Here is a 27,007-nt window from a genome sequence, read left to right as displayed (position 1 = left end):
CCCCTGGTATTTTGTATTAGGCAAAAATACCCACCCTAACCAATAACCTAATGCTACCCTCCTAGCAGGATTTTCTTCGTGTTGCGACTATAAATACTGGCTACTAACCCACGAAAAGCATTGGCTCTCTCTGGTTGGTCATGAGGTCCGCCTGCTGCATTTGCTGGGCCCTAATCTTTGCTCCCTGCTCGTAATAAACTACCCCCTTCTGAAATACTCTGTGTCCGGAAATTCTTTTCCAACTCACACTCAGACTGACACAACACTGTCCATGATAACAATTATAAACAACATATATTATCACTAGGCGAATGGCTATTCAGACTGTGGAATGTCATGCAGAAAGACAGAAGGAATAAGGGTGAAATGTATGTACTATGAACAGATGTCCAAGCCCCCTTGCTAATGTTGTGGAATCTGGAGTCGCAAAACACACCCCAGAGGACACTCAAGACAGTGGAGTACAGCTTATTACGCCAGCAGGTCCAGGGGAATCAGTTCCCAACAAGGACCCTGATGTTTCTGAGAGGCCCAGTTTTATACCACCCCCCCCTTGCCCCCCACATGACTGGTTACATGTTAGCAACCTCTTTGTTGTATATGACTGAGTTTTACAGTAGGTGCTAGGAGAACAAACAATTAAGGTTAAACCGTGTGTGTGTGGGGGGGGGGGGGCAATGATTTTACACCAAGGTGTGTGTGTGTGTGTGTGTGTGTGTGTGTGTGTATGTGTGTGTGTGTGTGTGTGTAGGGGGGGAGCAATGATTTTACACCAAGGTGGGATGTCTTCATGGTTAATCTAACAGGGGCAGCCTGACCTCAACTATAACATCTGTTTGCCATCTGTAGGAAGGGAAGTCTCCAGGAGATATGATTTTCATTGGCAACAGTTTCCTCACTATTGGGCAGGGTTCAGGTCCAGTTTACCTCTTGCTTTAAGATGGGTGACAGGCTTCAAGATGGAGTGTGTCCTGCTTTCCTCACACTGGCCCCACCACTAGGAGAAAATGGCAAACTGAGGACTCCACCATGAACACAGAACTCCACCATGAACACCTACACACAGAACGAGTAGGAAACTGAAACCCACTCCAGTATTCTTGCCTGGAAAACTCCATTGACAGAGGGGCCTTGAGGGCTACATTTCACGGGGATGGTAAAGAGCTGGACAAGACTGAAGCCGCTGAGCAGCAGAGCAGCAAGCTTCTACTACGCTCCAATCGGTTCACGTACAAGATACCATTTAGCTCTTACAGTAACGGTCTTATTTGGCCCATTAAAGAAGATGGACACTGAGGTTCAGAGGTGGATTTGTCCGAATCCCTACAACTGATGGCAGCTACAAGAGGCAGTATTCAACCCCCAAACTGCTCTTTTCTACCATGCTTCCCTGATAATGCAAAGAAAGGTGTGTGGGGGGGGGGCGGGGGGGGGGAATCAAGAAAAACAGGTAAAGATATAGGTATCAAAATTAAAACGAACAAAACAGCCGAAACAGAAAAAAGAAGAGGCCCCCCCACCCCGCAAGGTCACGAGTGTAAATTCACTACCCCCACAACCCCATCGCCCGTCCCCCTGCAGAGCGGGGCAAGAGAGTTGTACAGAAGCAGTCTGTCTGAAGCCCTTGACTCGGGTTCGCGTCCCGGTGAACAAGAGACCTCCCAGAACGAGGGGGCACAGAGAAACAACCAATCCTCCCAGAGCCTAGAAAGGCCCCAGCGCGGCGAGGAGGCGGGGCGAAGGGCAGTTTCCGGTTCCGGGCGCAAAGGCCCCACGTGTTCCGACCCGCCGGGCCCCGCGCGGCTCGGATCCGGCGGCGCTGCCTCTGCCGGGAGTGGGTGGGGGAGAAGCCGGGGCAGGGGAGGAGCCGCCCGAGCTGTTGGAGCCGTGAGTGCTGGGGGCTGGGCCGGGCCGGGCCGGAGCGGGCTGAGCGGGGCTAAGCGGCGAGGAGGGGGAGGGGTCGGAGACCCCGCCCCCCTGGAGCCCTGGGGGAATCGTACTGTCCTGGGGAAGGGGTGGCGGCAGTGCGTGGAGGGGGCCAAGGCGTGGTGGTCCCCGTGTGTCTTGGCGGCCGAAGCTAGAGCCTCCGGGGATGTGGATGGCGATCCATGCTTCTTTCTTTGCAGCCACCGCCCTCCGCCCCCTCTTGAGGCCTGCAGAAACGCAGTTAGTTCGTACCTCCCGTTGCTTCCGCGCCAACAGCCCCCCTTCCCCCTGAAACCGAGGGAGGAGTGGTCGAGGCCCCTTCAGTTCCGGCGGCTTTTTCTCACCCCGCCTCTCACCTGGCTCGAGCAGTCCTCCCGAAGGCTCCCTGTCCTGGCGAATCCCATCACTTGCCAGCCACAAACTCCGCTGCAACACACGCAAATACACTCACCTGTGATTTTATCACCCGTGATCATCGGAGGCTTTGGAGACCATCTGGTCTGTGCCTTTTCAGCTCACTGTTACCGAACCGAACCTCCTCTCAAGCCAGTGACTGCTGTCTTCACTTGCAACTTCCCTCCCCCAACCCCTAGCAGCCAGTTTTGGCACTTCTTGATACCACCGCTACCCTCAACGGGAGTATCCGGGCCCGGCTGTTAGTCTGGTTTCACTAAAAGTTTGTCAGTTTGTCTGCCATGAATTGGCTCCGTTTTCTCAGAAAGTTGTCAGCCAGGTTTTAATTTTTCTGGACACGAATATTTTTTGCTCCTGGTCACTTTGATAACCCTGCCTGCCTTGGTCCTGGGGTGCTCCCACATCTTAGCATATCCAGGGTCTACTTAGAGGCTAAGCTTACGACTGTTGCTTTTTCTCTGTCCACATTCTGCTGGTGACAGCCAAGGCTGCCTCCCTCGGAAGCCACAAGGAAAGCTAGTGGAGTCGCTCATCCCTCCAACTTCTCTTCCAAGCTGCTCTATGGGCCTTGAGCCAGAAAGCCACTTAGGAAGGATTGTGGGGCAGCCATGGGAGGCTTGTTAGTGGGAGATATATGACAGGGGAGCGGTTAGGGATTGCAGGCATTTGTCTTGGGTAACTTTCTGCTTTTACTGTCCCGAGTAAGAAGGTTGGCAGGGGTGGAGGGAGGACGGGAACTTTTCTTCCTAGGACCAAACGCATGAGATTCCTAGTCTTTACCCCTCTCTTCTTCTGTACCACTTTTGCAGTCTATATATACTATATTTCAGTAGACAGTAATTTCAAGTGCATATCAAGGTTTACTACTAAATGAGGGACTCTTGAGCTTTATAAACTATACAGATGAAGTAAGTTATAGGTTTACAACTTTATTCTTCCAATTATTTGGCAGAGGCGTAAAACATATAATGGTCCTAGACACTTTTCTGCCTTTACATTTGGGCAGCACTGGAAAAGTTGGACGCCCTCTGCTCATATCTTAGATTTTCTTCCTTTGCTTTTGGTACTGGTACTCAGACTTACTAAACATCGTCATCCCCTGGAAGGCCCACAGGTTACTGGAGCCACCCCGAGTTACTGTCTGTAAGTCAGAGCTGGGGCTTGATCATTTGCATTTCTAACAAGTCCTGTGGTGCTGGCTCTGCTGATCTGGGTTTCTCACAATGAGAACCACTGCCTTTGGCCAAACTTCTTCACACATCCCAGTGGTTTGAGCATCAAAAGAGCTGTGTGTGAACACTTCTGTGCTTGAAACTAGTAACAGATCTTGTGTGGGTAATATAACCACTTAGGTCTGAGTTCTTTCATTTTTAAAATTAAGAAAATGTCCTCCTTTGCAGCCAAGTGCAACATCTTAAGCTAAATTGATGGTGAAATGTTGAGTTTTCCGCTTGATTTTCTTGATTCTTTTAATAGGAGCTTTAATTTCAATCATATAGCTTATACCCATATTCTCAAGTTTTGCTGTGAATTCCTAGTATATTGAAGTCCCTGCTGTTTTTTAACTACATTAAATTCTTTCGGATCAGGGCCTGTGATTTTTTTTTTATCTTTCTTTGCCCTGCACCTTGAATTGTGTGGGAAACACAATTGATGTTCAGTAGATATTTCTGGGCTGAATGAACGTCATCCCCTGCCTTTCTCCTCACTCAAAGAAGTTTCTCTCCACTAATTCTTTGTAACAAAGTAGTATATGACTGTGCCACCTGATTCTCTGCAGGGGATTGAAATAAATGCTGATGTCAAATTCCTGTAACTGTCCCCAGAAGCCCTGACACCCACTGATTCTGAACTACAACTGAATATTCAAGTTGGAGGAAGAGAAGTGAGCCACTTAATTAAATGCATTACACATTTATTGAGCATCTTTTTTAATCAAGTGTTTGCCAAAGTGTTGAAGAACTGGAAATATCAAAATATATAAGGAGGCCCTTGCCTTCAGGGATGGGGCTCACAGTGGGAGACAGACACTAAACAGCACAAGAATGGCATCCTGTGATTACTTCTACTTTAGGACCGTGATGTAGTCTGCAGCAGAAACCTGGTACTACTCCGATTTCTCTGGTCCAGCAGGCGTGGGTTCCATCTTCCATCATCTCATCATATGGAGGGGAGCCTTGAGCAAAGCCAGGAGGAAGTCATCTAGATACAGAGCAGGGAGTATCTTGACAGACTATTAATTAAAAACTAAAAACATAGTGAATGACTTTTGAATTAACTATTCTGAATTATTCATATTTACACCTAAGGTCAGGCTATGTTTACAAAATATATTATCCTGGTTTTTTTTTCCTCATTAAATAATGGTTCCTCTATGCGATTGACATTGACCATATTCATTGTAGTAAATTAAATGCATTTGGCTAGTTTAACTCTTGGCTGCCGGATAAAAGCTGCTGCCCTCATCAGGGTGGGTGTCAGGTTGGGTGGTCACGTTTTTTTCTACTTCAGATTAGTTTTTGATGTTCTGTTTGAAACTGAGGCATATAGATTGGCCTGCTTTCTTCAGGCTATTAACCACCTCTGAGTAAAAACCTGCAAGGTTAAAAAGCCTAGCTTCATGTTGGAGGTTAACCACTAGTCTCATGGTGGCAGGATGTTTAATTCTGGACTCACAACCTGTATTTGGCCTCTGGCCCTTCTCAACTCTTGAATAAATTCCTCTCACTATCTTCAGACTAATAAATTATGGCTCAAGTACTCAATAAAGAGGCCACATATCCTGGTACCCCTCAAAGCTCCTCCTCTGTTACCATCAAAAAGCCAGATAGTTTCTCAAAATGATCCAGCTCTCTACCTTTAGCTAGAAAATCATCCCCATTTTCAGGATGAGTTGATGTGACTTGTCCCAGATGATACATCTCCAGGAAGAAGAACACAGGTTGTCTGCCTCTGATGGCAGAACTGTCAACAGTGGGACAGGAGTGCCTCCTGGGCCTGTGGACATGCCTATCAGTTCAGTTCAGTTGCTCAGTCGTGTCCGACTCTTTGTGACCCCATGGACTGCAGCACCCCAAGCTTCCCTGTACATCACTAACTCCCGGAGCTTGCTCAAACTCATGTCCATCGATTCGGTGATGCCATCCAGCCATCTCATCCTCTGTCATCCCCTCTCCTCCCACCTTAAATCTTTACCAGCATCAGGGTCTTTTCAAATGAGTCAGTTCTTTGCATCAGGTGGCCAAAGTATTGGAGTTTCAGCTTCAACATCAGTCCTTTCAATGAATATTCAGTACTGATTTCCTTTAGGATGGACTGGTTGGATCTCCTTGCAGTCCAAGAGACTCTCAAAGAGTCTTCAACACCAGAGTTCAAAACCATCAGTGGCACTCAGCTTTCTTTATAGTCCACGTCTCACATCCATATATGACTACTGGAAAAACCGTAGCTTTGACTACCTATAGGAAACACTTTGCTGCTGCTGCTAAGTCACTTCTGTCGTGTCCGACTCTGTGTGACCCCACAGACGGCAGCCCACCAGGCTCCCCTGTCTCTGGGATTCTCCAGGCAAGAACAGTGGAGTGGGTTGCCATTTCCTTCTCCAATGCATGAAGGTGAAAAGTGAAAGTGAAGTCGCTCAGTCGTGTCTGACTCTTCGCGACCCCATGGGCTGCAGCCTCCCAGGCTCCTCCGTCCATGGGATTTTCCAGGCAAGAGTACTGGAGTGGGGTGCCATCGCCTTCTCCGAGGAAACACTTTAATTAAAACTAAAGTGAATTATTGTGATTATTATAGCTTTATTTATAGTTTTCATGATTGTATTTACTCTCAATTACATTTTTAGACCTTGATCTAATCACAAAAGGCTACAAAATTTGGGGGCAGGAGATATTTATGTCTTTATATGTTGAGTCTAATGAAGGCAGAAAAAATTAAATGGCAAGACTGTCTTAAATAGTTTTTAAACATGGTTTGAAGCACACTGATCATGATGTGTTAGAAGGCAAGAAGTCTGTAATTTTTCCCTTTCATTTCTTTTGCCTTCTGGGTTAGGTTTTCAGAGGCTGTCTTGGGTATACAGGTTCAGCTCCAGATGGCTGCAATAAAGGAGATCCCACAGTAAAAACACATGAATTTTTTTGGTTTCCCAAAAAATTCTGTTTCCACTGTACTGTAATCAATTGTATGCAATAGCATTATGTCTAAAAAAAAATGTATATACCTTAATTTTAAAAGGCTTTATTGCTAAAAAAAAAAAAAAAAAGATGATAACCATCATCTGACTCTTCAGCAAATGATAATCTTTTAGCTGATGGAGGATCTTGCCTTGATATTGATGGCTGGTGACTGATCGGGCTGCTGTTGGCTGAAGGTTGAGGTGTCTGTGGCAGTTTCTTAAAATAAGACAACAGTGAAGTTTACTGCATCAGTTGACTTCCTTTCATAAACAGTTTCTCTGTGGCAGGCAGTGCTGCTTGATAGCATTTTACCCACAGTAGAACTTCTTTCAAAATTGAAGTCATTTCTCTCAAACCCTGCCACTACTTTATCAACTAAGCTGTGTGATATTCTAAATCCTTAGTTGTCATTGCAACAGTCTTCACAGCACTGTCCCAAGAGTGGATTTCATCCCAGGAAAACACTTGCTTACATAAGAAGAGGTTTCTTACCCATGAAGGTTTTATCATGAGATTATAGCGTTCAGTCACATCTTCAGGCTCCATTTCTGATTCTAGTTCTCTTGCTATTAAATAATAAGACTTGAAGGCCGAAATTAGTCTTTCATCCATGGGCTATGGGATGGTTGTTGTGTGAGCAGGCATGAAAACAACATTAATCTTGTACATCATCAAAGCTCTTGGGTGACCTCGTGCATTGTCAATGAGAAGTAATATTTTGAAAGAAGTCTTTTTTTTCCTTAGAATAGGTTTCATCAGTGAGTTTAAGATATTCAGCAAACCATATTGTGACATATGCGGTGTCACCCAGGCTTTCTTGTTCCATTTATAGGGCACAGGCAGAGTTGATTTAACATAATTCTTAAGGGCCCTAGGATTTTCAGAATAGTAAATGAGCAGTGGCTTAAACCCAAAGTCTCCAGCTGCATTACCACTTAACAAGAGAGGCAGCCTGTCCTTTGATGCTTTAAAGCTAATTGTTGACTTCTGTCTAGCTATGAGGGCTTCCCAGTGGTGCACTGGTAGAGAATCCGCTTGCCAGTGCAGGAAACGGAAGAGATGTGGGTTCAGTCCCTGGGTCGGGAAGATCCCCTGGAGTCAGAAACGGCAACCCACTCCAGTATTCTTGCCTGGACAATCCCATGGATGGGGCAGCCTCGTGGGCTACAGTCCATGGGGTTGCAAAGAGTTAGACATGACTGAATACACACACTGTAGCTATGAAAATTCCAGATGACAACTTCTAGTAAAAGGCTGTTTTGTTTACATTGAAAATAGGCTGTTTAGTGCAGCCACCTTCATGAATTTTCTTAGCTAGAGCTGGATAACTTGTAGCTTCTTCATCAGTACTTGTAGCTTCTCCTTCCACTTTATGGAGATGGCTTCTTTCCTTAAACCTCATGAACTAACCTCTCCTAGCTTCAGATTTCTTTTGCAGCTGTCTTACCTCTCTCTGCCTTCACAGAATTGAAGAGGGATAGGGCCTTACTGTGGATGAAGCTTTGGCTCAAAGGATTCAACGATCCTTTGAATTGGCTGGTTTGTCTATCTAAACCACTAAAACTTTCACCACTTTCTTATATTTATGAATTCCCTGGAGTAGCACTTTTAATTTTGTTCAAGAACTTTATCTTTGCTTTCCAGTTTGGCTAACTGGTGCAGGAAGCATAGTTTTTGGCCTGTCCTATCTTTGAACATGCCCTCCTCATCAAGTTTAATCATTTCTTGTGTTTTATTTAAAGCAAGAGACATAAAAAAATAAATAAATAAAGCAAGAGACATGTGACTCTTCCTATCACTTGAACACTTAGGGCCCACTGTAGGGTTATTAATTTTCTTAATTTCAATATTATTGTGTCTAAGGGAATAGGACAAGAGAGAGATAGGGGAACAGCTGGTCAGTGGAGAAGTCAAAAAGTACACATTTATTGATTGTTTGCTATCTTATATGAGTGTAGATTGTGGCACTCCAAAACAATTGTAGTAGTAACATCAAGGATCACTAATCACCGATCACCATAACAAATATAAAAATAATTAAGTTTGAAATATTGCAAAGATTATAAAAATTAATTACATCAAGTGAGCTAATGCTGGTGGGAAAATGGCTTGCTCCAGGAAGGGTTGCCACAAACCTTTAATTTGTAAAATGAAACAAACGAAAAACCACATTATCTCTGAAGCATAAAAAAGATGAAATGCAGTAAAACGGGGTATGCCTGTACGCACTGGATTTGCCTCAGGTTGCCTCTTACTGTTCAAGGGAGGGGACAGAACTGTGATTTAAGTAGAAGCGTTGCTAACGTGGTCTTAGGCAGGAGAGCCTATCTTTAAGTTTTCATCCTGTCTGTGTCCTAAGGACCTTGTTTAATCTTCACTTGTAAGTGCTTTCAAAGCCAGGACTCTCGTCTTGGTTTAACACTTTATTTTTTCTTTTTCTGGCTGCACTGAGTGGCTTGCAGGATCTTGGTTCCCTGACCAGGGATCGAACCTGGGCCATGGCAGTGAGAGCACCACATGGGCTAACCACTGGACTGCCAGGGAACTCCCTTGTATTAGTCGCTCAGTCATGTCCAACTCTGCAACCTCAGGGACTGTAGCCCGCCAGGCTCCTCTGTCCATAGAATTCTCCAGGTAAGAAGACGGGAGTGGGCAGCCATTTTCCTTCTCCAGGGATCTTCCAGAGCCAGGATTCAAACCTGGGTCACCTGCATCACAGGCAGATTCTTTACCGTCTGAGATACCAGGGAAGCCCAGAAAACTCCCTAGACACTGTACTTTAGATATAATAGTAAACAGACCAAGATTTTAAATCTATGCATTAAAATGTTTTTTCTTGGCATTATGATGAAATAAAGGACTTTTGCTCATCATTTAAATCTTGCCTTCTTCCCAAAAGGATTTAAAGTAATTTGCAGGAAAGAGAACAGAATATATGGAGCATCTGCCTTATACCAAGCTCTGTGCTGAAAGCAATCCAGTGTGTTACTTCACTTATCCTTCAAACAACCATATGAGGTGTGAAGTGTTGGCCACATTCTGAAATTTGGACTGAGATTTAAGGAGCATCCCCTGGCTAATAAATGAGGAGAGGGGTTCAGACTAAGGCTCCAGAGCCCCTAATCATTTTGTGTAGAGTGTGGTTAGACATTAGACTAAGGATAACGAACAGTAAAGTGGAAGAATCTTTCCAGTAGGAGGATCTTAGTGGGTAATCTTTAGTTTTAAAGAGTAGTGCAGGAGTGATAAAGGGCAGTGAACAATCTTTGTTGGCTGATTTCTAGAACAACAGGAGGAGCAGTTGCAAGGTCAGGTTAGCCCCAGTGAGCAGACATTCACATCTCCAGACTGTGGGCCTGTGTCATTCAGAGAAGGGAGACTGGGAGGGATTTAAGTATCAGCTGAATATCATCATTCGAACCTCTGATCACTGTTTTCTTCTGAAGATTATTTGCCGGTAAATAGATTCAGTAGATCCTATCTTTCTCTAGGTTAGATGCTGCAGGACTACAACCACCCACATAGTAATAACATTTTAAGCTAGAGACCCAGGTATCTTTTCACTGCCTGCACTGTTCTGTTCTTGTCAGTAGGATTGAGTTAGGGCGTGTGTGTGTGTGTGTGTGTGTGTGCATGCATGCATGCGTGTGTGTGCTCAGTTGTGTCTGACTCTTTGCCACTCCATGGACTGTAGCCTGGCTCCTCTGTCTATGGGATTCTCCAGGCAAGGATACTGGAGTGGGTTGCCATTTCCTCCTCCAGGGGATCTTCCTGACTCAGGGATTGAACCCGTGTCTCTTGAGTCTCCTGCATTAGCAGGTGGATTCTATCCCAACTGAACCACCTGGGAAGCTCACTAGCATGGGACTCACTCAGGGACAGAGACAGCTGGAGCACGGACGGGAGAAAGGTCTTGCCTCTCCACCTCTCCTCCCCAGTCTTGCCCCAGCCATCTTAGAAACACTGAAGAGACTAGGTCATGTGGCCTGCCCGGGCCAAGGCTCATGAAGCATCTCTGTAGACATGTTCAAGCCTTCTGAAACCAGGTCTTTCACTTTTTTTGGCCTTGCCTCTTAGTCTCTCTGTAGCATCCTGGTTTTGGGCTTTTAGCTATCACTGTAGAGCCATTCCAAGGACAGACACTGAGGGGAGGCATTAGAATAGCAAAGGCAACGAATTCCTAGGCACACTTGTAGGGTAGCCCATCCCGTAAAGGGCAGAATAAAATACAATGTCCATTTTCTGTCTCTAGTACTGACGTGTAACATTTGCACAGCACACTAGTTTGTAAGCTCTCACAGACCTCAGTGAATCCTGTGTATTAGGGGCGTGGTTGTCTGCAGAGAGTTTCATCCTTTACAAGCACTCTTGTGTCCATTGTCTCAGGAAACCCCAGGTTCGTAGGGATGTGGGCCCGGACATACATCTCTGGATACTGAATCTGGTACTCTTCCCACAGCATTGCCCACCTCCTCCCTTCCCATCTCCTGCGCCAAGAAGGATGGCTCTGCCTCCCCTTATTCTGCTGTTGGCTGATTTTTAAAAAATATTTATTCACTTATTTGACTGTGCCAGGTCTTAGTTGTGACACACAGGATCTTTGATCTTTGTTGCAGCATGCAGTATCTTTAGTTGTGGCATGTGGGATCTAGTTCCCCCACCAGGGATCGAACCCAGGCCCTCTGCATTGGGAGAGCAGACTCTTAGCTACTGGACCACCAGGGAAGTCCCCACTGTTGCTGACCTTTTGCCTCCATCTCATCTTCTTAGTCTGCCAAAATAAATACAAAGCAAGCAAATAAAGCAGGTTTTATGTGGTGCTATTATATTCTCTTTTTGGGGAAAGCAAAGCCCTGTAAGAGCAGCACCCTCTGTCATAGCACATAGACTCTGTAATAGGGAATCCTGTGGACTGTGCTACATGAAAACAGTGAGAGTTCCTGGTTGGCTTTGCTGGGGAAGTTCTTGGACTTTTAAGATAGTAATAATAGAAATCCCTTCATTAAGCTGGAGACCCCGTATATCAATACCATCTTCTTCCCCTCCCTTGCAGATGTGGGGGGGCATTGTCCTGGTAAATCATCACTGTTCAGTTGGTGAGTCATGTCCAACTCTTTGTGACCCCATGGACTGCAGCATGCCAGGCTTCCCTGTCCTTCACTGTCTCTTGGAGTTTGCTCAAACTCATGTCCATTGAGTTGGTGATTCTATCTAACCATCTCATCCCCTGCCACCCTCTTCTCCTTTTGCCTTCATTCTTTCCCAGCATCAGGGTCTTTTCCAGTGAGTTGGCTCTTCGCATCAGGTGACCAAAGGATTGAAGCTTCAACATCAGCCCTTCCAATGAATATTCGAGTTGATTTCCTTAAGGATTGACGAATTTGATCTCTTTGCTATCCAAGGGACCCTCACCACGGTTTGAAAGCATCAATCATTGTTGTAGTTGCATTAAATTACTTGATGTCTGATTTTGTGATTATTAAAGTTGATTCAAATCTTCAGAGGAAAATAACTTTGTTTTTCTTTTCCAAACACACAGTTCTTGTGACTTACATGTGGATTCTCCCAGGGCAACCTGAAGATTCCTTGTGATGAGTTGTGGTTTCCTCACTTCAGGGACCAATGACAGTATTCTGTTTTATTCACAATCCAAATAACAAGTGTTTTTTCCTTATTTATCCATCTGTCTAGCACAGTTTGCTGAACAAATGGATAAATAAAAATTAATAAGACACTGGATCTGTCCTTCTGGAGAAAGACTTAAAAAGAACTTTCTGTGGTCTCTGCCTGGGAACCTGTTGACAGCCTTGAGCTGGGTGCTGTCCAGCCCTGTCCTCAGAGCTTCGTGGTCTGGTGAATTAAACAGGAGTGTAAATGGTTCTTGCCATGCATAAGGTAGATGGATGTGTGTGCTGTGATATAGGGTCTAGGTTCCTGTGCAAACAGTCTGGGAGGACCAGGGAGGGTGTCCAGGAAGAGCAGCTCTGAAGGATGAGTAGAGTTGACCAAGTAAAGGGGGTAAAAAGGGTATTTCAAGGCGTGTCAACAGCATCAGGAACAAAAACCCAGTGAGAGCACAGAAAAGAGAGCTGTATGTGCAGGCAGCAGCGTACAGTGGAGTAGCAGTCATGGGAATAAAGATGGGCAGGGGCCAGGTCTTGCAGGGCCTCGAGAGTCAAGTTATAAGGAGTTCAGATTTTCTCCTGTGGACAGTCTGGAGCTGTTGGCTGATTTTATATGTTAGGAAGTTTAGTCAGGGACTTCCTTGGTGGTCCAGTGGTTAAGTCACCTTCCAGTGCAAGGTGTGCAGGTTCAAACTGTGGTCAGGTAGCTGCTGCTGCTGCTGCTAAGTCGCTTCAGTCGTGTCCGACTCTGGGCGACCCCATAGACGGCAGCCTACCATGCTCCACTGTCCCTGGGATTCTCCAGGTCAGGGAGCTAAGATCCCACAAAACAAAACAGAAGTAATATTGTAACAAATTCAATAAAGACTTTAGAAATGTCCACATTAAAAAAAAAAAATTGACTCAGACCTTACTGAAGTATTGCAGGTGGAACTGACGTGGACATGGCTCCTGCCCATTTCAGGATGCTGGCACTCATCCACCTCCCTTCCGCAAAGCTAAAGGTAAATGTGTGGGTTCTAGAAATAAAAGCTGGAGGAGGGAGTCACTCTTGACTCCACCACAGCCCAAGGAGATTTCACACCAAAATAAAGGCTTACTCCCAACAATGAGATATGAGAGTGGGGGACTGGTGGGGACAGGGGAGGAATATGGAGTTGAACCATCTGCCAGCCTGGAGCCTGGAAGAGCTACTCCTGTGAAAGTGTGTCTACTGATCACACAGAAGGGCAAGGGAAGTGTAGGCCTTCATAGCCTTGGGTCAGAGGCTTAGGCCTAAATAACACACTGTCAACATGATTCAGGGAATGCTCTGAGAAGTTAAGATCATTGAAACCACTAGTACTTGGGTAGAAGCAAATGAAATTTCATTCAAAGGGCTCACTTTTGTAACCTAGGGCTCTCAGGTCTCCCAAAGAAAATGGGCAAAAGCATTAAAAAAAAATACAAACTGCCCATGAAGAAAAACCACCGTATGACAAAACCCACTGGAAAAAAAAAATAAAAAATAAAAAAAGAAAAAAAAGAAAAACCACCATGAGGTAGAGTGGATTTAATACATAGGAAAATTAGCCCAGGGAGATCTGTTAATTATGGAACTTTCTAGAATAGACCATGAAATTACTTAGTACATGTTTTCAGGTATTGGAAAAATGAAGTGAGCCTGAATGAAAATTGCTTTGAGATACAGATTTTAAGAATGAGTAATTTGGTCATTAATGGGCAGCATTGCACATTAGACAGCATGTTACAGCTGTTACGAATGAATTGCTAGGACTTCCCTGGTGGTCCAGTGGTTAGGACTCCCCTTCCAATTCAAGGGACATGGGTTCAATCCCTGGTCATGGAACTAAGACTTCACGTGCCATGTGGTGTGGTCAAAAAGTTTAAAAAGAGAAGATTACTGACCTTGAGATACACCTGGGGCAATTGTGCATAGATGCTTAGTTGCTGAGTCGTATTTGACTCTGCAACCCCATGGACTGTATCCCACTAGGCTCCTCTGTCCATGGGATCCTCCAGGCAAGAACACTGGAGTGGGTTGCCATTTCCTTCTCCAGGGGCAGTTGTGGTGAAGCAGAAAAAGATGGGGACATGAAGAACCCCTCAGGTTGCACATGGAAAGTGGTGGTAGGGGCAGCCACCAGGAGGACACTGGTGAGATTTGAACCAGGTACTTCATCCCACACACATGCCGCTGTGGTCGTAAGGGTTAGTGGGTCATCAAGCTTTGACTAAGGGAATGGCAGAGGAGATGAGATGGATGAATTTGAAAGATTTAGAACATAGATTTAACAAGATTTGGTGAATAAAAGAGAATAGAAACTTACAGTGGGAAAGACTTTCATCCTGTTAATGTAGGAAGGAAACTTCAAAGTGGAGACTTACTCATTTAAATGCATTTATTGTGCAATTTCTTACAGGTATTGGAGATTGATCACAGCACAGTTCCCTACTTCAAGAAGTTTCACAGGAAAGATAGGTGATGGCTGTGTGATATGGCAGATTTGAGATACAGATGTGCTTAGATAGCTAGGGAAGCAGTGATTCCTAACCATGCTTAAGGGCCAGGGAATGGGTTCAAAGAAAGCATCTCAGAAAACATGAAGCCTTATCTATGTCTTGAAAGACAAGTTTAACCTAATGAAGAGTCAAGATTCTGAAGGAACTGCATGTGGAGAGGACAAAGAGCATAGAGCTTTTGTGTGCTTCACATGCACTCTGTGTGTGTGTTTGAAAGGATAGGAGAGGAAGGCAAAGGAGTAACAAGATGAAGGCCAACCTAACACATAACCCTTAGAAGTTCATATTTCAGTTACAAGACAGAGAGGAGTGATTGAATATCTTAAATAAGGAAGGGACAGGACCAGATTTGCAAAGGGCACTCACTCTGGTGATAATGATGGTTGGTAACTTAAAAGTAATGAACCTGGAGACAGGTAGCTCATGTGTAGAGGCAGCTGCAGTAATTCAGAAAACTGATTAAGACCTAAACTGCAAATCCCGGAAATGAAGAAGGAATAAGAGCACATGTGCAGCATCGGGGGTGGGAGTTTTCCATACATGAGGAACAGACTCTTAGGGACTTGGAGGTCTGTAAAGACACCCCATTGTAGGGAGGTGAGCAATGCATTCATTATAGCAGGTGCCACAGAGAAAAGGGGAGGATACGAGCCCTGAAAAGTAAACAGAGGCTGGTTGTGAAGGGCTTCATGTGCCATGCCGAGGATTTTGGAACTGATCTTACTTACAAAGTTACTATTTTAAAATATTGGGTGATGCCGTTGTAACTATAATTCAGAAAGATAATAGTTAACATTGGGGCACCATTGCTCTTCTAAGCACTTCACAGATACTCCTCATAGTAACCCTGTTAGATGGATTCCAGCCTTACCTCCATTCTGGAAATGGGAAAACAGGCAGAAGGAGGATAAAAATTGACCATGGCCCCCACACCTCTTAAACAGTAGAGCGAGGATTCAAACCCTGACAGTCTGACTGTCTGACTCTAGGACTCCCAATCTTAATCATAGACACTTTAGGTGTTTCTCAACCAGGATGCACTTCAGAACCATATGTAACATTTCTTAATGATACAGTTGTCTAGACTGACTTGAATCAGAGTGTCCAGAAGAATGCTCTGTGATTCTGTGTTCTGCAAAAGCTCAGCTGGTGAACTTGTTGCACTCTGCTCATAGCTGACTGCTACAGGACTCCCAATGAGGAAGTCGTGGCAGTAGTCCAGGCAAGAGGTGAGGGCCCAAACAGGAGGAAACAGAGGCTTAAGAGGCAGAACTGGTTTAATGAGCTATAAGCAATGGGGAAGAATCAACATTGAATCCAAAGATTATAAAGTTGAGTGTTTACTTAACAAAGTGATGATCTCAACCAACAGAGGATACCAGGAAGAGGGGTGGATTTGGGAGTAAGAATCATGAATTTAGTTTTCAGCATTCAGGTTTAAGGGTATGTAGGTCTCCCAATTAAAGACATCTTAAGAGGAGGGTCACTTCAGGGGGTGCCTGTGTGCCAGCCGCTGTTTCTGTGGCTTTCCTCACTGTTACCTCATACAGTCCTCCCCTCAAATCTCTGAGAGTCCCCACTTTACAAAAGAAATTGATAACGGAATGTGATTCGGTTCACTGAACCTCCATTAAGTCTTCTCTATTTCAGGCCTATTGATGTGTCACTTCTCGGAACATATATCCCCATGTATGTGTCAGCATGTGTGTGTATTTGTAAAACAGATTGTGGTCAATACCACATTTTTAGCAGGCAGTTTTAAGTATCCTTTCTCCTACTGTTTTCCTTTAAGTTTCACAGATTTTATGAAATAGAAATGCAGTATTTTTCTGTTTTTGCATGAGGTGTGACCCTTGCCTAGAAAAAGAAATGGGAGAACATTCCTTCAGACACGTATTTCCCTATTCCAACTAGGTCTATGTACAGAGTGTGTTACAGAGATTAGGGGAATGGGAACTTGAGTTCGGGAGTATTATGTGTACAGGATTAAGACTGAGCTCAGAACTGTGACTCCTGTGGGTACCTTCATGCTTAGCTTGTTGTCTATCTTCACTTCTCTACCCCAGGTCCCTTGGGAGAAACTCCTGGATTCGCGCAGGCTGATAGAGGGGGAACTGTGTGAGCTCTCGATGGTGTGAGGCCACCTTAGAGCCAGACAATGGCTACTGCCTTGGAGCCGGAGGACCAGGATCTTTGGGAAGAGGAGGGAATTCTCATGGTGAAGCTGGAAGACGACTTCCCCTGTGGGCCAGAGTCTGTGTCACAGAGGGATGACCCTGTGCTCGAGACGTCGCACCAGAACTTCCGGCGCTTCCGCTACCAGGAAGCAGCCAGCCCGCGGGAAGCCCTCATCCGCCTCCGAGAACTGTGTCGTCAGTGGCTGAGGCCAGAGCGGAGGACGAAGGAGCAGATCCTGGAGCTGCTGGTGCTCGAGCAGTTCCTCACCGTCCTGCCCGGGGAGCTGCAGAGCTGGGTGCGGGGCCAGCGGCCCGAGAGCGGCGAGGAGGCCGTGACCCTGGTGGAGGGTTTGCAGAAACAGCCCAGGAGACCAAGGCGGTGGGTGAGGAGGGGGAGTCCTGATCTGTGTGATGCGGAGGGGGTCTACCCGCTGGAAGGATGGCTAGGGGTCACAGAAATCACCCCGTAAACTTAACTGGCTCTGCCCTTGGGTTGCACCTACATCCATACGCCCCATGGGACAGCGGAGTGTGTGTGTTTGTGTGTGTGACTTCCTGGTTCTTGAAACACCTGCCTGGGGACCGTCTTTGCGGCCTCATCACCAAGGGTGATACCGCTTTCCTTTTTCCTTTGGGTATAGAACCTCATTTTCCTGGGGGGGAGAATTCTGTGACTTCCTCAGAGGTTCTCAGCCCCTCAGTCAGAGAGGCCCCTCCTAAGACAGCAGAGAGGGTGATGGGAAGGATGGCATCTCAGAGCCCCAGTGATGGGCAGGGTTGAGGGCAAAAAGAGAACAGAGAGGTATCTGAATGTCCCGCGCGCTCCCCGCCGCCCCCGCCCGTTGTTCTGACGACAGTAACCTGAGCTTCCCCTCGCACACACCAGGGGGAATGGACTTCCCCTCTTCTCCTGGGCCTCCCTGGGAGTTTTCCGATGGCAGCTTCTCCTGATGTGAGCCCTGTGACACCCAGGACTTTATCCTGACTCAGCGGTGACTGGAAGTTGGAATTGTTCCCAGGTGACTGTCCATGTTCACGGCCAGGAAGTCCTGTCCGAGGAGACAGTGCCTCCAGGAGCAGAGCCCGGGTCACCTAGTGAGCTGCAGGACCCTGCACAGACCTTGACCCCCGAGGAGCTCCGTGAGGAGACCACACAGAGCCCAGATCTGGGGGCATCAGAAGAGCAGACCCCGTGCCAGGAGTCGGAGCTCCAGCCCCTGCAGGAGAGCGGTGGGAAGCCCGCAGGAAGGGGGGGTCATGGCTGAGTGAGGGGTGGGGGTGTTGCTCTCAGACCGGGAGGCTGGTAGAGCATGAGTGGAGCAAGCCACAGGACGCAGGTGTTGGAAGGAGGCGGTACTAGCCGTAGTCTCGCGAGAGCAGGGCCACCGCGGACAACAGAACTCTTGGTTATTCCCCTGGCATTCCCGTAACGTTATAGGTGGCAGCTTTGGGGTGACTCAAATTATTCTTAGGCCAGTGTCTCAACCCCACCCTTCCCACCAGAGACCATGGGGGATGCTCAACTCTTTGCTGGTTATAGGGATGCCTTGCACGTGACTGATCATCCTCTTCCTGTCTTCTTAGAGGTTCCAGTGCCCCAGGACCCAGCCCTTCCTGAAGAGACGAACCCTGGAAACGCCGAGATGGTCGCCCTTCTCACTGCTCTGTCACAGGTGCGCCTTCATTTCTGTCTGCACCACAGGGAATTCGAGGAACCATTGAGCATTAGCCGTATGCTGAACAGGTCAGACAGGATACAGGCTTCCATTGTCTGTTGCCAGGTTAAGCTTTGAGTTCCGCACGTGTCTGAAAGGGGAGGAGCTGCATCTCAGAAGAACTTCTTAGTTGGATCTGCAGGCTCCAGAGCCTCTTGATTTGCCACTGACCTGACGGACTAACAAAATGGGGTTGTTTTGGGAAAACTCTGGTACAACTTTGAAGTTGTCAAACTGAGAATTTGTTTTTTATTTTAAGAAATAAACTTGACAGTCATTTGTAAGGGTGACTGACTGGCCTGCAAAATCGATTTTTTATTTTGGTTGCTGTTCTCTCCTAGGGACTCATTCAGTCAGGCCATGGCATTCATGAAGAGTTCACCAGGTCAGGAGCCCTGAAACTAAGCTGAGTGGCTGGAGAATAAAGGAATAGAGCTCACCCTTGTTTTTAGATTGTAGAGCTGAAAAGGGAAGTCCTGTTGATGCTAGGTAGACTGTATAAGTGGTGCATGATTAGGTAAGGGCAATTAGGAAGAACGTCCTAGAAAAGATGAATTTTTGCAGAGATATAGGTAGCATTAGAATGATGACTTCCAAGACATTTCTCATATTGTAAATAATATCCTCAGGAAGAACAGTGTAGTCTGGTGCTGAGGGGAAATGGTTGGATTGGAGAGAACAGGAAGAGGGTCAGTTGCAAGAGCAGAAACTTGGGAAACAGCAACAGAAAATGAAACACAGGTGTCCTGAAAGAGAACCAGGTGTCCCGTTTGAGTTTCTCTGTCTCTTGGATGGACTGTGTGTGTACCAATGACCTTCATTCCAGGAATTAGATATGAGGCTCCATGAAGCATCACATTGTAATGGAATCCTTGTGTTGTTTCAGGGCTTGGTCACTTTCAAGGATGTTGCCGTGTGCTTCTCCCAGGACCAGTGGAGTGATCTGGATCCAACCCAGAAAGAGTTCTATGGGGAATACGTCTTGGAAGAAGACTGCGGAATCGTGGTCTCCCTGTGTAAGGAATTTCAAGTGTTTCTAGAGTGTCCTGAGCACAAAGATCTTCCTCTTGTTGGAAACTGAGGGTGTCTTAGACCTTTGATTGTCCGTACTACACTTCTCTTACGCTGACCCCACCAGTGACATGAAAGGACAGCTGAAGAAGATGATAGCTTTCAAAATTAAAGGGAAGAGAAAATGCCTAGAAAGCAGTTGGAAATCTCTAACAAGAAAATAGAACTGTAAATATTATAGTTTTAGTGTGAGTTTTAGTTTAGTGTGAGTAGGTAAGCATATCAGTTTTGAAGCAAGCAATAAAAGCTTGGAGTATTCTACTTACTTGAATATAGGAAAAGAGGGTAACACTGCCAGTTGTGTGATTACTGAGTTGCTGGTGAAAGGCAAGAGATACACAGTTCCTGTCAGGGGCTCAAGCTAAAGAGACGGAAGGTTTGAATGGCCTGCCTATGGGATTTTTCTTCAGTCTACCGAACAGAAAAGATCTGCTCTTGACCCAGGGGACTGTTGAGCCAATCGTGATGTCCTGTTTCCCTCTTTTGAGCAGCCTTTCCAATCCCCAGACTAGACGAGATCTCCCATGTCAGAGAAGAAGAGCCTCTGGTCCCAGATGTCCCAGAGCCTCAGGAGCCTGAAGAGCCAGAAATTCTAAGTTTCACCTACACAGGTGAGGAGTGGCAGGGGATCTGCCCCACCCCCACCCCTCGGCTGCCAGTTCCTCTGGTCAGTGTTTCCCTCGCCCTCTGGAGAGCCCCTCTTTCTGGTTCTTCTAATGGCTCAGCCAGCACCACTGTCTCCCTCTGAAGCCAAACATTCTGTCTTTTCTCCCCGCTTCACACCTGTCATTGGTTTCAGGGATGTGTAATACAAAATGGTGACAGGAAAAAAAGGAAACTTTTGGAATTGCAGCTATACCATTTTTTAAGCATTTACACAAACTCTTGATCCCCAGTCTCCACATTCGTTCTGCACACAGACTTCTCTAGTTGTGGTACACAGGCTTAGTCGCCTCACTGCATGTGGGATCTTAGTTCCCCAACCAAGGATTGAACCCACATCCCCTGTATTTAAAGATGGATTCTTAACCACTAGACCACCGGTAAAGTCCCTCCACATCTGTGAAAGGAGGATGATAATATTTGTCCACATGAAGGCTGTTGCCAGCATGAGATAACATGTAAGACACTGCTCAAATTACAACAGGCATACAGTTGACCAGTTACTTCTTTTTTCTAGCCTCTGCAGTTGAGAAAGATGAGTTTCTTTCTATATGGTCTTGACCTTTCAGAACAGTGTAAAACTCTCTCCACTGTGCAGAAGACACACCTTCTACCTCTGTAATCTCCTCCCTTCTCATCTCTGTTTCTACAGGAGACAGGAGTGACGAGGAGGAGGAGTGTCCTGAGCAAGAAGATCTGAGTTTGGAGGATCCACACAGGTCTGTGTCGGGAGATGCAGAAATTCACCAAACTCCAGACTGGGAAATAGTCTTTGAGGATGATCCTGGGAGACTTAATGAAAGAAGATTCAGCACAAAGATTTCTCAAGTCAATAGTTCAACGAATCTTCAGGAAACCATGCCTGTCCACCCCCTGTTAGGGAGACATCATGACTGTCCTGTGTGTGGAAAGAGTTTCACTTGTAACTCTCACCTCATTCGACACCTGAGAACTCACACGGGAGAGAAACCCTATAAATGCATGGAGTGTGGAAAGAGCTACACACGGAGCTCCCATCTCGCCAGGCACCAGAAGGTACACAGGATGAACGTTCCTCACAAATACCCGCTAAACCGGAGGAATCTGGTTGAGGCTGCTCCTCTGGGCCAGGCCGAGAGAACCCCACCCGTGGAGAAACCCTATAGGTGTCAGGACTGCGGGAAGCACTTCCGCTGGACTTCCGACCTCGTCAGGCACCAGAGGACGCACACGGGAGAGAAGCCCTTCTTCTGTACCATCTGTGGCAAAAGCTTCAGCCAGAAATCCGTGCTCACCACCCACCAAAGAATCCACCTCGGAGGCAAGCCCTACCTGTGCGGCGAGTGCGGCGAGGACTTCAGCGACCACAGGCGGTACCTGGCCCACCGGAAGACGCACGCGGCCGAGGAGCTGTACCCGTGCAGCGAGTGCGGCCGCTGCTTCAGCCACAGCGCCGCCTTCGCCAAGCACCTGCGGGGACACGCCTCGGTGAGGCCCTGCCGCTGCGGCGAGTGCGGGAAGAGCTTCAGCCGGAGGGACCACCTCGTCAGGCACCAGCGGACACACACAGGCGAGAAGCCGTTCACGTGCCCTACCTGCGGGAAGAGCTTCAGCAGAGGCTACCACTTAATCAGGCACCAGAGGACCCATTCACAAAAGGCCTCCTAGCCAGGGCCTCACGTAGGGACACCTGCCTTCGGCCTTCTTCTGGGGACGGGCTGGGAGAGGCCCTCTTGTCTGCTAGAGGAGACCTTGTCTAGGGCGTCTGCCTGACCTGCCCAAGTCTGATGACACCTTCCCGCAGCTAAATTAGCCCCAGGCAGGACCTCTCAGCCTTCCTCCACACCTTGAGGAGACATTCTTCCCAAAGTTCGCCTGAAATGAGGCCTCTCCTTGGCTAAAAGGCTTCTGCCTCCGCCTGACAGGTGTGAAGCAGGGGGAGTAGAAGACGTAAGAGGTCGGGCTTATTATACTTGCCCCCATCCTGAAGATGATTTAACAGCCTCAGCTTTGAAGTGGCCCAGGACCAATCCTCGGGGTTGGTGAGGGACCAGCCTTTACGATGCCGTCCTCCCTGGGCTCAAACCTTAAAGCACACAGCCCTGAAGTCAGGGCAGGAGAACCATGTCTAGATGGCTCTGCCTCACCCCACAGGTTACCTGTACAAACCTCTTACTGGTTCACTTCCTCACCATGCACTTTCCTTTGACTCTGGGGAGAGGTGTGAGTAGCATTTGATGGGCAGAAACATGAAGGCGGCTTCATGTAGATCTCGTCAGGCTGCTCTCCTCTCCGAGGTCAAAACGACACCAGGTGCCAGACACTGCTTGAAAGGGGGGCCCAGTCAGCAGCCTCTTTCCTCGTGGGTGTTTCTCCTGTGAGGAGGCTCATGATGGGCCTCCCAGTTTCTTGGTTTTGTCCCTGGCACTTATTCTGCCACAAGTGGGATGTAGCATTTGGGTGCCGAGGGATTCAGTAAAGTCTGATTAAAATCATGGTGAAATCATTTACATTTCCATGTATACACAAGCCCACCCACCCCATCCTTGTCACATGGGTTTGTGCGGGGATTTTTGAGATGGTATCAGCTGACAAAGGCACTCTTAACAATTGTAGAATCATGATGGACAGGCTCACTTTATTTACATGAAGGGAACTGGAGAAGATTTGAGCTCAAATTATGGGAAAATTTAGAAAGAGCTGTTGCTGCTGACCAAGGCCATCTAGACTATTCTCCTGACTCCCCACCCTCATCTTCCCTGCCTCACTCTCTGACATCAGAGAGACCTGGGACCCTGAAGAATTTACCAGGAGTAAATGGCTTTGATATCGGCATTGTTTGCTTTTTCTTACATGATTTCATTTTCATGTAAGAACTAATGTGTAGGATCTCATGGCCCAAGGGTCTCTGTTGTCTGGTAGAGGTTCTGTGGAGCTGAGGCTGAATACTCATGAACCTCACCTGCTCTGATTGTGGACATGGCCAGGACTGGGGAGACCATTCCCTCCATCCATGGAGCACAGGGTATGGGATTAAAGCATGAAAAGGGAGACTGTCTTCTGTGCCTGGTTTCTTCTGCTCTGTTTCTTGAGCTCTTGTGTGCCAGTGTTCACCCAAAAAGCATGGGTAGTGGGATGACAGAGCCTCAAGCTCAAGAGCTCAGCAAAGGGGATTCTCATTCTGGCCAGTGACGGTGTTTCAGCTGACTGGCTTTAACCCTGGTCGACCGTTGTCCTGGAAGCATACACATGTGAAATTTTTAAAAAGGAACACTGGCAGCCAAGATCCTGGTTCCTAGGGCTTTCCACCCATCCAGTCTTCAGGACTTCAGGTTTCCAAGACTTCGGAAGATCATTCATACAGAGAGATATGGGAGGACAGGGTAGTTATCCGTGAGGACAGAGAAGCCTTGGCATGGTTAGCAGAGCCATGAGTGGAATCGTGGTAAGATCTGGACTTTGCAAAGTCTGAACTTTGCAGAGGAGACTGTCCTGATATGCAGACTTTTCTGAGCCATTGATCTAACGTCTGCGCGTAGTTTGTCCGGATGAAATGCCATAACACCAAAAAAGTGGATGTCTCCTAGATTATATAACATTTATGGAGTTGATAAAATTCTGGAGGTAAAAGCAAGTTGATTTTTAATTCGCTGACTTGTCTACATCACTGCAGTAGGTGAAAATCTTGTCTAGAGAATTACACATAAAGGGAAGTTTGAGATACAGTCCAGTGTGTTGGAAAATCAGAGTATTTTTATCACTAATCCCCCTGCAAAGTTTCATATGCTGACACTAACTCTCTGGTCACCTTAAATGACTATTTTCTGAGGTTCCTGGAAGGACATGCTGTCTCCTAAATCTGAACACAAACCGAACCACGGTCCACAGTTGATAGCAGCAGGGCCAGTACCAGAGCCTGGAAGGAGCAGCAGGCAGTACAGCTGAAAATGGGATGCTGGAGGCCAGGGCGCCCTGCCATTCCTGAGGGGTCCTTCAAGATTCTGTAAACAGTTGACTCCTGGCATTCTCGAACACCTTACTAAATAAAAGTTTGTGAGGAAGAAGAGGAGATTTTAAAGATTATTTGAAGGAAGATACAAAGTAGCCTCATGTAGCCTTATTTATTTATAGCTGTGCCATGGGACATGCAGGATCTTAGTTCCCTGACCAGGGATCAAACCCATGTCCCTTACAGCAGAAGCACAGAGTCTTAACCACTGGACTGCCAAGGAAGGCCATTGGGCTCTTGCCTAGTTGTTCAGTTGTGTCTGACTCTTTGCGAACCTGTGGACTGTAGCCTGCCAGGCTCCTCTGTCTGTGGGATTCTCCAGGCAAGAATGCTGGAATGGGTTGCTATTCCTTTCTCTAGGAGATCTTCCCAATCCAGGGATCAAACCTGGTTTTCCTGCATTGCAGGCAGATTCTTTACCATCTCAGCTACCTAGTCTAAATTAATTGACAACTTAGAAAATTACTAGATTGTTGGAAATGAAGTGTGATTTGCTAACAAAGTTAAGAAATTAAAATGATAATAGCATTTGGCCATTAATTTAGGAATAACCAAGGAATATTCAACCTCTTCTCCACTGCATGGAAAAAGAAAAATTTGCTAACGACAGAGATCTGGGCTTTTCAACATTTAAGGAAGAATTGGAGGCAGGTGATCCAACAAAGAAAAGTGAAAAGTGAAGAAGAATTAAAGAGTGGACTCAGAAAAGAAAAAAATCCAAAAGAGAAGAAAATGTTAGAAAGTGGTCAGTGTTGACAAATGCCATCAAGGAGTCAAGTTGATGAAGACTAAGTGCATTTGACTGATGATGAAATGTGTGGTGAAAATTGGATAAGCAGGCAGGAGTGAAGAAAGACTGGAAATATAGGATGCTATACAAACCTTGAAAAGGAAAGAAAAAGAGTGGCAGTTTGTGGACATTGAGTGTCAAGAAAGGATGTCAGCATTTCTCAGGATAAGGGAGACTTGAAGCATTAGAGAAGTTAAAGTAACATTTATTAACCACCTCCTGATTTTTAGACCTTGTGTTCAAAGGTGTATTTATACATTTTATCAAGTTGTAGACACTGAGGAGAAGGAGCAAAGGGCGACTGAGACATTAAAACTACAATAAGAGGAATAAGGGCCTCTCTGGTGGTCCAGTGGCTAAGACTGTGCTCCCAAAGCAGGGGGCCTGGGTTCAAACCCTGGTCAGGGAACTAGATCCCACATGTTGCAACTAAGACTCGGCACAGCCAAATAGATAAATATTCAAATAACATAAATTGAGTAGCTTAAACAAAAAAAAAAAATTTTTTTTTAAGAGGGATAGTTGGAGAAGCAAATCTTTAAGAGGATGGGATTGAAAGGACAGTGGATGGGTTTCCATGGAAAAGTATTCTATGACAAAAAGTAAAACATGTTCAGGTGAGTACAAAATCTGATCAGCTTATAGACATGGGAAAGTAAAGTGAAGGGAATCCATTGCCAAATGGTTTCCATCTTCTCCAGTGGCAAGTTCTGCTTCCATCAACTGGCAGGCGGGATGGGAAAGTAGAGAAATAGGCCCAGAAAGGGCAGGAAGGTGTTCAAGCTTTGGAACTGAGAGAGTTGGTTAACAATAGCTAGAAGAACTCAGATTTGAGGATCCATCAATGTGTTATCAGAGTGAGTTGAATGACAATGTAGCTCAGATTGTTGAGCTTACATGAGCTGCAAGCTTGAAGATGATTGGACAGAGCTTGATAGCTTTTCTCAAACCTCCAATCATTTGAAGCCCCTACGGCTTCAAACCTAAACTCAACTCGTTTTGTCAGGATGGATTGCATTAAACTGATGCAACCCTCACTTTCCCTTAGATATCTATTAATTTTTTATTTGAATATCCTGAAAGTTTTTTGTTTTTGTTTTTTTTGCTGCATCTGGTCTTAATGGCAGTATGTGGGATCTTTAATTTTCATTGTGGCATGCAGAATCTAGTTCCCTGACCAGGGGTCGAACCTGGGCCCCTGCATTAGGAGAGTGGAATCTTAGCCACTGGACTACCAGGGAAGTCCCTCTATTGATTTTTTTATTTTGAAGAATGGGTTGAGGGTTTAGACTTTTCAACCAGGCTTTAATCTTCTGAGGACATGGTAGAAGAGTAACCATTGCCTGGGGTCAGGATAAAACTATTGAAAAGAACAGCTATCTGCAGTTTTCTTCCATTCTATCTAAATTTAACAAAAACAAAACCCAGCTCACTCAGTTATTCTCATGATGGAGAAGACTATTACATGAATAGGAAAGTAATTGTACATAATTGCTACTTGTACAAAGTTCTGTTACTAAACTGACCAACAAAATTCTTGTGATGAATTTTCTCAATGAAAAGCTGCCTAGAGTTTAGCAGGAGGGCCCATTGATTAGAAGGCCACATAGTCAGTGAACCGTAAACTGTTGAAGCTGGACATGTGTAGAGCAAATGTAATCTAAACATTCAGAACATGTAGTTCCTGAACTTCATGATGAGTTTCCTTACCCTTTCTTTCATACATTCAAAGTATTTATTTTAAAATTTTGCCCATGCCATGTAGCTCGCAGGATCTTAGTTCCCCAATCAGAGATCAAAACTGTGCCCCTTGCAGTGGCATCTTGGATTCTTAACCACTGGACCAGCAGGGGAGTCCCCAGAAAGTATTTAAAAAGTACTTATTTATCATGTAGCAGATGCCATTATAGATATTGGGGAATGGCAGTAATAAAAAGA

General features: G+C 46.1%; 1 protein-coding gene across 1 annotated transcript; it reads left to right on the top strand.

Annotated features, from left to right (window-relative positions):
* Nucleotides 1-1,744: 1,744 nt before the first annotated feature.
* Nucleotides 1,745-23,323, top strand: ZNF202 (zinc finger protein 202). The gene is made up of 7 exons (XM_043482040.1): nucleotides 1,745-1,887; nucleotides 16,732-17,225; nucleotides 17,862-18,072; nucleotides 18,427-18,515; nucleotides 19,444-19,573; nucleotides 20,120-20,239; nucleotides 20,944-23,323. The coding sequence occupies exons 2-7, from the start codon at nucleotides 16,824-16,826 to the stop codon at nucleotides 21,936-21,938; spliced, it is 1,947 nt and encodes a 648-aa protein (XP_043337975.1). The 5' UTR covers nucleotides 1,745-1,887; nucleotides 16,732-16,823; the 3' UTR covers nucleotides 21,939-23,323.
* Nucleotides 23,324-27,007: the final 3,684 nt, after the last annotated feature.

Source organism: Cervus canadensis, chromosome 11, assembly GCF_019320065.1.
Source record: "Cervus canadensis isolate Bull #8, Minnesota chromosome 11, ASM1932006v1, whole genome shotgun sequence".
NCBI lineage: Eukaryota > Metazoa > Chordata > Mammalia > Artiodactyla > Cervidae > Cervus > Cervus canadensis.
Note: the sequence above shows the minus strand (reverse complement) of the source record. Positions and strands in the feature narration are given on the sequence as shown.

Excerpts from the sequence above, each read along its gene's own strand:
- ZNF202 (XM_043482040.1), top strand. The coding sequence starts at position 16,824 with ATGGCTACTGCCTTGGAGCCGGAGGACCAGGATCTTTGGGAAGAGGAG. Across the intron at positions 19,574-20,119 it reads CGGAATCGTGGTCTCCCTGT|CCTTTCCAATCCCCAGACTA; the intron begins GTAAGGAATTTC and ends TCTTTTGAGCAG. Across the intron at positions 20,240-20,943 it reads TCTAAGTTTCACCTACACAG|GAGACAGGAGTGACGAGGAG; the intron begins GTGAGGAGTGGC and ends CTGTTTCTACAG.